At 35.0% G+C, this 12,533-nt stretch overlaps 1 protein-coding gene across 15 annotated transcripts in view; it reads right to left on the minus strand.

Moving 5' to 3' along the window:
* CAMK2D (calcium/calmodulin dependent protein kinase II delta) overlaps positions 1 to 12,533 on the minus strand; it is a gene marked incomplete at its 3' end in the record, with an annotated part of 157,792 nt that overhangs the window by 26,941 nt on the left and 118,318 nt on the right. For 3 of the 15 annotated variants that reach the window (XM_080343397.1, XM_080343398.1, XM_080343396.1), the window contains exons 11-14: positions 11,730 to 11,813; positions 11,000 to 11,042; positions 7,149 to 7,186; positions 1,283 to 1,342 (exon numbers count right to left, since the gene is read on the minus strand). In XM_080343397.1, the coding sequence (XP_080199523.1) occupies positions 1,283 to 1,342; positions 7,149 to 7,186; positions 11,000 to 11,042; positions 11,730 to 11,813 (225 nt within the window). Of the gene's footprint in view, positions 1 to 1,282; positions 1,343 to 5,598; positions 5,632 to 7,148; positions 7,187 to 10,999; positions 11,043 to 11,729; positions 11,814 to 12,533 lie in introns of all 15 variants that reach the window. The other 12 variants (XM_080343389.1, XM_080343392.1, XM_080343388.1 and 9 more) reach the window with 6 other exon arrangements.

Here is a 12,533-nt window from a genome sequence, read left to right on the forward strand (position 1 = left end):
AGACAAGAAGGCCAGAAATGACCTCTCTTCCCTAAGCGTGTTTGTTGTATTAGTGTTAAGTGATCAAATACAAACACAGAATTGATAAGGATTAAGGACGAGTTAACTATCTCTAAACACTAGCATGTTTTAGAAGACATAGATTATCACCAATTGCCTCTTTGGCAGAGCAGCAGTAAGTAAGAGAGGCAGGTCTTCACGTCATTTTAGAGTGTAATTTCCCCAAATCCATTTCCCTTAAAAACAGATCAAATAATCTTTGAAATGGCAGTTAGCCAGTGCACTTTCAGCATGGACTATTGTGCATGTCTGTGTCTGGGAACAGACTGCCATATATTCATGCAGGAAACCTGTTAACAGGTCCTTAGAAATTACTTAGGAATGTACGCTTCAGTGCCAGTTGCACAAAACAATTCAAGAGAAAAACCTCTCCCAATACGTAAGAATTATCCGCATTTTCAAAGCTATATATGCGGACACACAAGGAAATAATATGTGACAAAGTCAGGTACTTACGCACTGGCATTTATATTTGTAAGCCATGTGATACATGTATGTCCCTAAGAAATAGGAGCTACTAATAAAAGCAAGACTGGACTAGAAACATTCATGAACAACACTCTCATTAGCAGTATGTTCCTAGTGGAGTTTATTAACGAGTAATGTCTCTGGCAGATTTACATGTAAGAGAACAAGCAAAAGTGTTTAGCACTAGATGCCTCTTGATCCCAGTGAAGTCTTGCAAAGTCCTGTTGAGTTTTAGGAAATATGGAATGAAAATCTGAATAAGGTCTATTTTATGGTTGCCTAGCAATAATCCTGTTAGCTCTCCTTGATATCAGTACATACTAAGACAAAAGCAGAGAAAATAACAGAGGTTTTGGGGTGTTTTGCTTGGTTGGTTGGGTGGTTTTTTTTAGTTACTGTTTTTCCCCCCCAAAAGATTAGCATTAAAAAGATGGAGACAATCATCAGGCAAAGAGCTAAGAGCAACACAAAGCGCATTCTACTCACTTTCTGGCACAGCATGCAAAAACTTCAACTACGGTTACAAATGCTATGACTCTACCGCATCCAGCTTCCATGTAACATTTTCTGTTAATAAACACGCTGTAATGGACTTCCTCACACACACAAAAATAAGCATAATTCAAACAAAAACTTTTTCCAAAGCCTGTTTTTAGAAAGCAAACAGAGTAAATGCATGAAAAAGCAAAAAAAGAGGGAAGAACAAACAGGAGACAGTGTCAAGATAGCATGAGAAGGAAGATTCCAGGTATACCAGCGCCGGGGTAGGAATATTTTCCTTGGGGCTGGTTACCACGTTCGTTTTGTTGTTTATCTGTAGGTATGCAGAAAATAGAAACAGACAGGCCTTAGAATTCGCAGTAGGCACCGTATCTATATCTCTCTGTATAGAACATCTATATACAGATATAGATATCTATATATAGATATAGATATGGAAATAAAGAATCACAGAAAGATGAACTTATGAACTTGAAAAAACGCTAACAATAGATCTGATGACTAGCTGCAACTCCTCCAAACATGCTAGCTATGGGTTTTCAGATGCACTGTACTATGGTCTATATAAGGCATAGATGACTTCAGCTGTGACATTTAAAAGAACAGAGAGCCTTCAAGTAGCAGCTAAGCACATATAAGAAGAATATAGAATTAATATGGGCTTGAAGAAAATCCTAAATAGCCATTGTGATTTCTTGTCACGCAACAGTATTAAATAGTTGGACTCAGTTTTTCTTTATTTCTAATTACTTATCACTATCACAAATAACGTTTGATCATTCACAGCTCTCCAGAAATCTATAGATTTGTTCTACTGGCTTCTGGGAACAGATTTTAATAAATATAACTGATACCAGATCTGAATAAATACAACTGATGGTCAAAAGAGACTAGTGTCCCTTTAGCTTTTTTAGAGTTATTTTAGACAAAAAAAATTGGCAGCTGTGATTTCCTACAGTAACTGTGTATCAGCCTTTCAGTTTTGGTACTATAACCTGAAAGTGTAAGGTTTCACACTATGTATAGAATCTGTTGTCTCATTCCACAATCAGTACATATTTGCTGAATTTTATGTGTAGGTCCTCATGTTAATTCTCATGCTTAGCGCAGTACTACATGTTTACAAGGCTACTGGCCTTTATTTATACAAACTTTTAATTCAAATAAACTGTTTAGCAGTAAGTTTAAAGGCATCTGATTCTTTAAATCCATTTTTAAGATTCAGCTTTCATAAATACCATGGTATGAAAAGCACAGAAATATTAAAAATAATGTACTGATCCACTTTTTACATGCACTAAGCAGCAAGATTAAAGAATAGTAAAACTAGTTTGAAATATGTCAATTTTCTTTAGCATTAATTAGGAAAAAAAAAAGTATGTATATTTTACTCATGTCTAATTTTAACAAGAGCAATCCAAAGCAGCATGCAGAACTGGGTGTATAGATACATATTGTTTGGAAGAACTTTGACCCAAAAAAAAAGTTCTATTGAACCTTCTAGCCACAGTACTTAATAATAAATGTGCAAAACAAAGGAAAAAAGTCCAAAATTGTTTCCTGAATGGATTTTTGTAAAAAATGCAACTGATTTCTCCATTTAAAGGAACAAACTCTAGAAATTTTGGAGTCAAAATCTGGTATTTTTTCTTCTAAAAGAAAAGCCTTTGTAAACCATTCAAAAATGATGCCACGCTAAGTAACATATATGAAAAGGCATAAAGAAAGAGGAAGTCCTAGAACAGCGGACCAAACTGAGATGTGCATGAAACATCTGCCTGGTGACTGACACTTTGCCATGGCTCTGTAGTCTCAGATGAAGTGTTCAGCTTCTCAGCCAAACAGGCTAACATTCAAGTTTTGTCTGTGCCAAGGCTTTGTGAAATTCAAGCACTCAGAAGTCAGCACCACTGGGGAAATTCACTGAACTTCACGTCCTCAGCAGTTTTTGATGATTATTTCTACTTTGGTACAGGTGTGGCAGCTGACTTGTTGATTACAGGAATTAAGCTTGCAGCTGAACTAAGTCTTACTTAGGACGTCAGGATTATGGAAATGTCAGCAGGATTTACATTAATTAATTACAGACTGCAAATTTCCTTATCTTAACCAGCATTTAATTTACTCTGAAGAACATAAAACTTCTTAGTAGTTAATATCGGGGAGCATTACACTAAACGTTATTTAGTAATATTTGTGATAGAAGCCATTCTCCCATAGAGAATAATTTTCTTTGATTTAAAATCAAAGTTCACAGTGCTCTGCAGCAGGAGGATGAGAAACATTATTTTAACAACGGTCTTTGTGGAGAAATTGTCACTAAGATAAAATACGAGTCATTATTGAGTTCCAAGTGTTTAGTTTATGCTCCAGCTTGGCCTAGTTATTGCCAAATAAGTTTCATTTCTCTATTAACAATATTACAGCCGTATGTTGCAATGGTGTCTGAACTCACAACAGGGAGGGAATAAATACCTTAGTGTATAATGTCATTTATGGGGAAGACATAAGTATTAGCAAGTATTTTATATATCACCTAACTTGCTTAGACATTTATGGGACTGTGAGCTGGGCAAAACCTGAACTACTTACTTGGAAAAAACTGTTAAAAATACCCCAACCAGTTCAAGAAATGGAAGTTCTATAGGAGAATTGTGGAATAGTGAGAACACATACAACATTGCTTGATGGCATACCGAACCTCTCAAAACATGAGAAAAATCACAGATCAAGTTGTGTAACTAAAAGTTCATATTTTTATGACAGCGTAGTCATCACAAGACTACAAATAAAAAGGCCCTAACAAAAGGCAGATACACATAAAGCAAAAACATGAGGAAAGAAATGAAGATTTCACCAGATTTCATACAGTCCTATTCAGTAGTAGCTTAATACAAAAAAAAAAAAAGTGATACGCCAAATGAATGCTTGTTGTTGAATACATAATGAAAACAGGTTAATCAAATTTCAATTCCAATTTTGCCTGAGTAAGGAGAGCAGGCTTGGGTCCATACTCCCTTGGTGAAAGTCCTATAAAAATAAACAATATCCATTACAGCTACTGCTGAAAACTGCAGGAAATATATTCAAAACTTCTTAGTAAGATATTGTGAATACAACATTCATTAGTAAAAGCAGAAAGAGATAATGATATTCAGAATACAATTATTTCTTCTATGTAAGCAGAACTTGGTAAAACCCTTTGAAACTTAAGAGAGGAATCAGCAATAAGCCTGTACACTTTCTCTCTCTTATTATTTTTTTTTATTATATGAACACACATTGTATCTTTTGCACATATTTTTAACAGCAAAGGGGAATGATTCCAAAAGAAGTAATATAATTTCATATGAAACAGTTGTTCTAAGATTGAATTATGTTTAAGTGGTGACCTTCTATTTGTTACAAAGAAAGAACACTTATACTTGTGCATTGCTCGTCAAAAGCCACTCTTTTAGATCAGATGGCAGTGCAGGACAGACAGACACAAACACTCAAAACTGGGCATGACTGTAGAATCATTATTGGTCTTTTTTAACATATTATAAAAACCTTTTAAGAAACAAAACCTACATCTTGGGACTTAAATCTTTCACAGCAGGCTAAAGCACACTTCACCTTTGGCATACTAGAGATACCCTCACTGCACCTTTCTGGTCACCCTCATTTGGACACTGTTAGCACTGATCCTCTGTCACTGAAAATTAATGTTTGCCCAAAGAACAGACTATTTACCAACACAGCTACGAGTCTGCTCAGACCCGGCCAGCAATTTCTGCTTTTCAAGGAGAGTTGTACTTCCCAGGAAAAGGTGTGGGAAAGGGATATTTGCCTTTGCTCCACTGGCAGCAGCAACAGAAGCTGGTTGGGACATCACAGCTGATCATCACCAACATCTCAAAAGTCAGATTCAAAACCATAATAACACAGGAATTGAGTAAGTTCTTGTGTGGGATGACAGAGGCCAGATGAAGGCAAGACTGTAGAACAGGTTGAAGAAGAAGAAAGTTACTGACTTTCAGCTGAGACATCTTGTGACAAAGCCCTGAGCTGTGAACGAAGTTAGTTGGGAAACTGTAGGATGGAAAGGCTGTGAAATTGTTTTCTTTTGTACTCCCGAGCATTTGTCATGGCATCTTGGTCTATAGTGGCTGAATTAAAGCAATACTATTTCACCGTGCAGAGCAATGTGATTTGTGTTACATTTTATGATATTAATACTATTAGCTTTTGATATAAGGAGGTTTAAAAATTAATAGAAGGCTGTTATAAGATTACTGTTTTGTTACTGTTTTTATTTACTAAGAACAGCTGCATTGGCCAATGTTACATCTACTTTTTTGTTTTTTGATTGTCCCCAGGTTAAAAAAATAAAAAACTTTCTTGAAAGAACTGTAGAACAATTCAGTGTGGATGGCATATAGCAACTGCAGGCTTAAAATTCACAAGGCTGTGCTTTAAAGTCTTGTAGCCTCTCACAGTATGTTAACAAACCTAAATGCAACTGTTTGATTTCTAAGTGTGAATGTTTCACAGGAGGAAAAACAATCTGTCGATAAAGATCCTCACCATCATCTGAACACTCGAACTGGACTTCCTTTTCTGAATTGACCAGTCAGAGAGAAAGGAAAAGAAGAAAATGTGACTGGTTGGATTTGAAGTATCAATGCATGGAGTACAGCATATTTCTGTTTTGGCTTTTTTCTAAGAAAAAGCTTAAGTTGTAGGAAGGGCTGGAAAAATGCTACGGAGTATATAGTAACTCAATTATAGAACTGACAAAACCAGACTTCCCCAGATGTAAATTTACTCCCTTTGCTCCACATGACCATGCAGACAAACAGCAGACACATAAATGCTGAAAACCAAAGTTACCAAATCCCAACAAGTGTAATTTAGGCAAAATTTTGGCAACAATTGTTTCCAATATTGTAATCAAAATTGAGATATAACAAATAGCATCATAGACCTGTAGGAGGAATGATATTTAAAAATGAAAAGCTGATCAGCTAGAGTACATAAAATTTATATATTCCACAATGAAACATGGTAAGGATTTTCCACAGGAATCACAGAACAGCGCTGAATGTATGCTTCTCCATATAACTGTGGTATCTACTACTTGGCAGCGAGAAGCACTGAAATCATAGTGTACTCACTTCATTCTAAATCAGCCTCACGATTTTTTGGATAGGAAAAGTGCATAAGTGTGGGAGGACAGGGACAAATATACTATGAATCTGCTATTCAATTATACCATGTTTTGTTAAAATAAAAAGTTAAGATTAAATAGAACATTAAAATTCAGGTCAAAGGCACTTCTGAGTAAACAAACAGAGCACAGAAGAGTATCTTTCAAATCATATCATAAAAGCATGAGGCACTTATTCTAGTCTTCAGGAGTCCTCCAAGAAATAAAATATTTTTCATTGCCGAGTGATATATTCTTTTTTTCCTGGCTGTTTTTCAAAGTATTTATGCAGAACATTCATTTGTGAAGCATCTCTCCTCCTGCAGGATCTCGTGACGTGAGAACAGGAGCTCTAAATCATGTATGAAAGCTGCCAAAATGTTCCCTTCTTAGCAAGGTCTATTAGTCAGGATGAGCTGATTTGTTGCGATAGTAAACCCCTCAAGTTCTGCCAAATATAGCAAGTACATCTGGCAGAATACACCTCATGTGGAGCCAAGCCCATCAGTAAACTTTTGGTCTTCCATGAAATCTAATAAAAAGTCAAAGGGAAACCCGAAGGCAACAGAGCTGCAGTTAAACACTGATACCTAAAAAGCTAAAATGCCCACCACCAAGCCATCACTTATATTTACAAGCTCATTAATAACACCAAGTCATTAATTATACAATCATCTTTCATTTAAATAGCAAGAAAAGCATTTTCTCCAGTAGTTTTCTATCTTCCACTTGTTTTTCAAATATTTCTTCTATTCCATTTTTTTAAGCTTCACCCACTAAATTTAATCACATCAAATATACTGTAAGAATCACTTGTTAACAAACTCTACAAATAAAGGAAGTAATAATAATCAGTTATAAAAACTGGCAGAAATTGCAGATAGGTGGTGACTAATAGAACGTATTTTAAAGCACACGTTTAACCTACCTTAACTCCGTCCGGCTTTTTCAGTAAACTCTTGGCTGCTGTAAAACAAGACAAATAATTTCAGTGTCAGGTGGTTACCACTGAGGTCAACCAGCTGCACAGCAAACCCTTATTGCCTCCCAGCTGCATATATGTTTTCAGTTTTTATTTCCTCCTTTTGTTGCTTTGAGTACAGAAAATGAAATATTTAAGAAACTACAAATCCTTGAGATCATTCTACATCTCTTTTTGCATTGATTAAAGCTGTAGGTTAATTGTACTTATACAAGGAGACACGTCACTGGGCAGCACAGAGGAAACAGAAGCAGGGTGAGTGTAAAAGCAGCAGCCTTTGGACACGTTCATTTTCTCAACTGCAATATTTTTGCAATTGTCGATGGGGACAGTTTGATATGACTATGAAAAGTACTGTTCTGATGGCAGGGACTTCCATCAGGTGTTTGTAGAGCCCACTGCTATTTTAAGGATGTTATTAATATAACAGTGACATAAAAGTAATCACTATCAGATTAATAAGGTATTTCGAGAGCATAGTGAAGTACAATGCTATCTGTCGCATCTAATGCAAAGTAAACTGGGTTTTAAAAAAGCGTCTCTGAGCAATGGTTCTTTGGGAACTTCCCACCATGCCAGCATCAGTCACCTCAAGTGACGGGTCAGGAAAGTCACAAATAAGAAAGGAAGAACAACGTGCTAGTGAACTGTTGTTTTGCAGAAGTGCTTCCTAACAGTTACTAGCAACAAATGGTAGGCTTTGCTTCAACTTCTACTGAAGAAAACCTATTATTTTCTGCATCATGTTGCACACTGATCAAATTTCTTCAAAGTAGTGGGGACTGTTGGGAAAAATGTCACTTGCCATGACTTTATCCATGTGTTAGGCTTTGAATTCCACCACTTAAAACTGACACTAAGAACAGGGTCAAACTATTCCAAACTACTAATTTTGGAGGGCTAATGTGCCAACAATCACACTGCATTTCTGAACCCAAAAACATTTACAGCAGAAATACGTTTTGGGTGACCTACTAAATTCAAATTAACTATTCACTAAAGTGTAAATGCTTCATGACTCACTGCCAAAGGCTTGAAGAATAATAAATTACAAAGCAAGCCTGGTGGGTTGGTGTTTTTTTTTGTTGTTTCTAACCAAATTTTCCTATTGGAAAACATATCACAGCTTAGGTTATAAGAAAGTGCTGTTCCATACATGTTTTTTTGAAAGGGAAATGCTGCAGCCAACAATCTGGTATAATCAAAGGGAGACAGTCCTGACATGGGGCTCCCATGGTTACCAGCATCCTTCTCTTTAAAGGAAAAAACAACTATTGGACCTTGCAAAAGCCAGATTAATGTTTAAAATTTCACTAATGTATCACCCTTCCAAACGCAGTTTATTAGTTATGGACACTGGCCAACACTACTGTTGAAACTCTCACAGAGCATATGATCTACAACTAATTTTACAATTAAGAAAAATAAAGTTGCCTGTATTAAGCAACAAGACCATAGCATGTTTTTATTTACAGAAGTATGTAAATTCACATTGAAAATAAATTGATTTACAGATATTTTTGAGATAGGATATATACTGTTGAAATGTGTGCTTATAGGACCTGATGCAACATGGCCTTAGATTTTACACTACGACAGATACTGTGCACACTCCATTAACTTCAGAAATTCATTGAGGGAAAGCAAAGGGAAGAAGCTATTTCTAAAACCTAAGGCAAAAAACCTCAGAAGTTCAATGCTTTCAAAGCTTGTTTTGTACTGTTAATCCTTACAAAAATATGGGAAAACAGATATTAATTCTCAGAGGCTGCTGTTCACAACAAACTAGGTCCTTTTGCGAAATTTGTGCATAAAACTTCTGAGTCGTTTCAATGCTTAACAAACATTATATGTTATATGTAAACAAATAAATGAAAGCCAGTAAAATGAGGGTACCAAAAGCAATAACTACAAGTATTGTGTTTATGGTATTGCCAGCACGTCCTTCGAAATGTGCCTGGTATGGATTATTATGCAGTATTTTATGTTATAGGACATATTCCGTGCTCAACTGCCTTTGTTGGTTTTGGCTTGGAATGTATTTTTAATAGTATTTTGACTTTCCTTAAGCACTGATACTGCATATAAATCAAATATTTAAAGAATTTGCAATAGCGGAGCAATTAGCATATTCTAAATTAAGCCCACAATGAAAGATTACTCGCAACTACAAGCAATAACCATAAATAAAACCTAAGGCAGCGCTAATAGGCCAGAAAGCAGACAGAAAAGAAGTGGTGTTGTGACAACACATAGAAATTAAAGTGATTTAGGACAAACTGCAGTTTTGATTTAGAAGAGAAAAAAGATGTTCCTTTCACGTGCTGAGGGTCTTACCTCACAAGAAATATACATTCCACATAAAAGGAAGAAAAAGGAAAATAAAACACTTTTATAACCACATCGTTATGGACAAATGACCTTCAAAAGCATGCTTTGCAACGAAACAACATGAATAAACAACTTGAAAAAATAAAATGGCATCAAGGAAATATATGGGTCATCATGGTGTAAAACAGAGATGACAGGTCAAAAAAACCCAAAACAAAGCCAAGACCCCTGTTTGCTTTTCACGCCAAAATATTTCAAGATTACTTCATGAAAGGTGAAATTGACCCTTATATATTCAGACAGTGACAGTTATGAAAAGCGATGAAATATATTTGTTTGATATTTAATAATAATTCACTTTTATAAGCTATGTAGCCTACAGCACTCCCACCTTTAAAATCAACTGGCAGATACTGGCAATCCATTAAGCATTAACACAATGTAATTTACATAAATGTAGCCTTCTGTGTTATAGGTGTGTATTAAATAGAGGAACTTAACTAAGAGAGAAATTGTATTTCAAGTACTATGCAAATTGAACAAGTTGATCTTGCATTCATGATTATGTAATTTATTTTGGATGATTCAGTGCTAATTATCATTCAAAACATGCCCAAAGCACTATCATGTTTCTGTCTGTAAATTAACTTACGTTGCACTCCAACAGTTACATCACAAAATAGGAGGAAATGTCAAATTACTTATTTTTAAATTTGGTGTTCTTTTTTCACTGTTCACTTGAAATTTCAAATGGCAAAATGAGAAATTCAGCATAGCATCAACATTTTTGCAATACTACTACTGAGGACAATTCTAACTACTAACATCAAACTTATTTTAGCTTTTGCAATTAATCTTTGTTTAGTATAAAGATCTTAATCTCCAGGGACAGCACTACAACATTATTTCATAAAGAGGAAATATCTCGTTATTTCAAGCTACACATTAGAAGAGAAAGAAAAGAACTCATTTTCTTACATTTATTACTCTTTAGCAAAGTAATAAAGAATTAACATATATTTTGTTGTTTGTTTGGTTGGTTTTTTTTAGTATAAGATGCAACAGAATCCTGGAAGGTATCCTTCAGGTATATAAAAATAAGTAAGTTTTTAAACGTTGATTGGTGATATGAATGCATGGGGAGCTATATGCATTATTTTCAATTTTCCTCCATGAAAACAGATGGGAAAACATTGTCTGCCTTTTGATAGATAACACTAAAAAAGTAGAAAGAAGAAACCCACATTCTACTGAAAAACTAGACTGTCATCTACAAGAGGTTCTATTTGACCCAAGTGTTTTAAATTCCCCTATTTGGTTCCATGAAGGGAATAACTTCATATTTATATGCTCCTGAATAACAAAGATCTTTCTAGTAAAGATTACTGGTAAATCCTAATTAGATCTTAATCATTACAGACATCAGAACATAAAGACCATATTGATCTGGAGCTCAGTGAACATACCTGAGAAATTTCTGGTAGCCAGCATAGTTGTCAAAATGGCCCCCTGTGTACACATACATTTTCTTAAATTAGCATCACACTTGTGTAAAATTCTGAATGTGAACATGACACAATAAAAAGGAAAACACACGTGTAAATTACATCAATTGCTAAATTAACTCAGAAAGAATAGATTGTCTGTGCTACCTGTCACATGTGATGCCATGAGTGTATAAAATGCAGTTTAATCTTAACTACACACCTATCAGCAATCCCAACAATATCAAATATTTACCAATTGTAAGTAACGCACAAAACATGAGTACTCGCAGGCACAGTAATCATCAATAAAATACATAGTAGAATATGAAAGACACTACTCATTTGCTTGGATTCTTTTTTAGGTAGGAAGGAGAGTTTATTTATAATGAGCAAACTAGAAAAGTTCACACCTGCAAAGTGATGCTGTCTGGCCTGGAGAAAACAAGGGACAATCAAAAAGAATAACTCTAACGATTTTATTTCAACTCAATAATTTTAATGTGTATAAATGAAGATGACTGTTAATTATTTTTGAATACAACAAAATTATGCTATGTTCTATTCACTTTCAGGAAAGTTTTAAGATCTTAATGCTCAAAAGCTGATCTTCTATCAAATAGTTCATTTAGGCATAGTATTGAACACAAGCCAACAGACTTTTATCTTTCCAAAATCAGCTTCTCATCCTTGCAGAAGTTTCCATTCTTACCTTTAGCTTTCTTCTTGCATTGAATTTCTTCAAGCAATCTACAGTCTCTTGTCTGTGCATCATAGAGGCAACAGTAGAACGTTGCTAAGAAAATAAGAATGCACCCAGTCAGATGTTTTGCATTTTATTTACTCGACTACATACATTATACAACCCACATGGTCCAAAATTTAGGCGTTTAATGTCTATGCTGAGTAACCTTTTGTGCAGGTTTCTACATGTTTGGGAAATTTCCAAATCAACAAAACCAAGGTCTCATTTTACTCAGCCATTCCCATGTGTAAATTCCTCTCGAAATAAACAGGGATTAAGAAAAATAAAAAAGCTTAGAACTTGGGTTACGTGGTCTAAACATAATCAAAGTAATATACTGAATTATGATTTTGGAAAATATATTTTAAAATATAAGGAAACTTCTTCTTAGTACTAGTAATATTAGGTGAGGTACAGCAGCAGGAAATATTCCACAGAAAATTCAGTGATATCTACATCTTCCCAGTAGTTCAATTTGCATCACAATTTTAAAAGCAAGATAATGCAGCCTACTGGAACGAATAAGGAGTTGGGAACCCGCTGTATGCTTCACTGTGACTTTCAGATTATCAGACTAGAGTATCTGCAAAGTCAAAGTGTAGAATGTATGGAGAAGCAGAAAGTAGTTCTGGATCCAGTAACAGATAGGCAGCCTCTGTTACCTGTAAACTAACTTCTTAAAAGTCCCTTAATTTCCTGCCTTTACATTTCATGCTTATAATGGTTATAGGGAAATGAAGATGTAAAGCATTGTTTAATTTAAAATTACTT

The sequence above is a fragment of the Nesoenas mayeri genome (genome assembly GCF_963082525.1).
Source record: "Nesoenas mayeri genome assembly, chromosome: 4".
Classification (NCBI taxonomy): Eukaryota; Metazoa; Chordata; class Aves; order Columbiformes; family Columbidae; genus Nesoenas; species Nesoenas mayeri.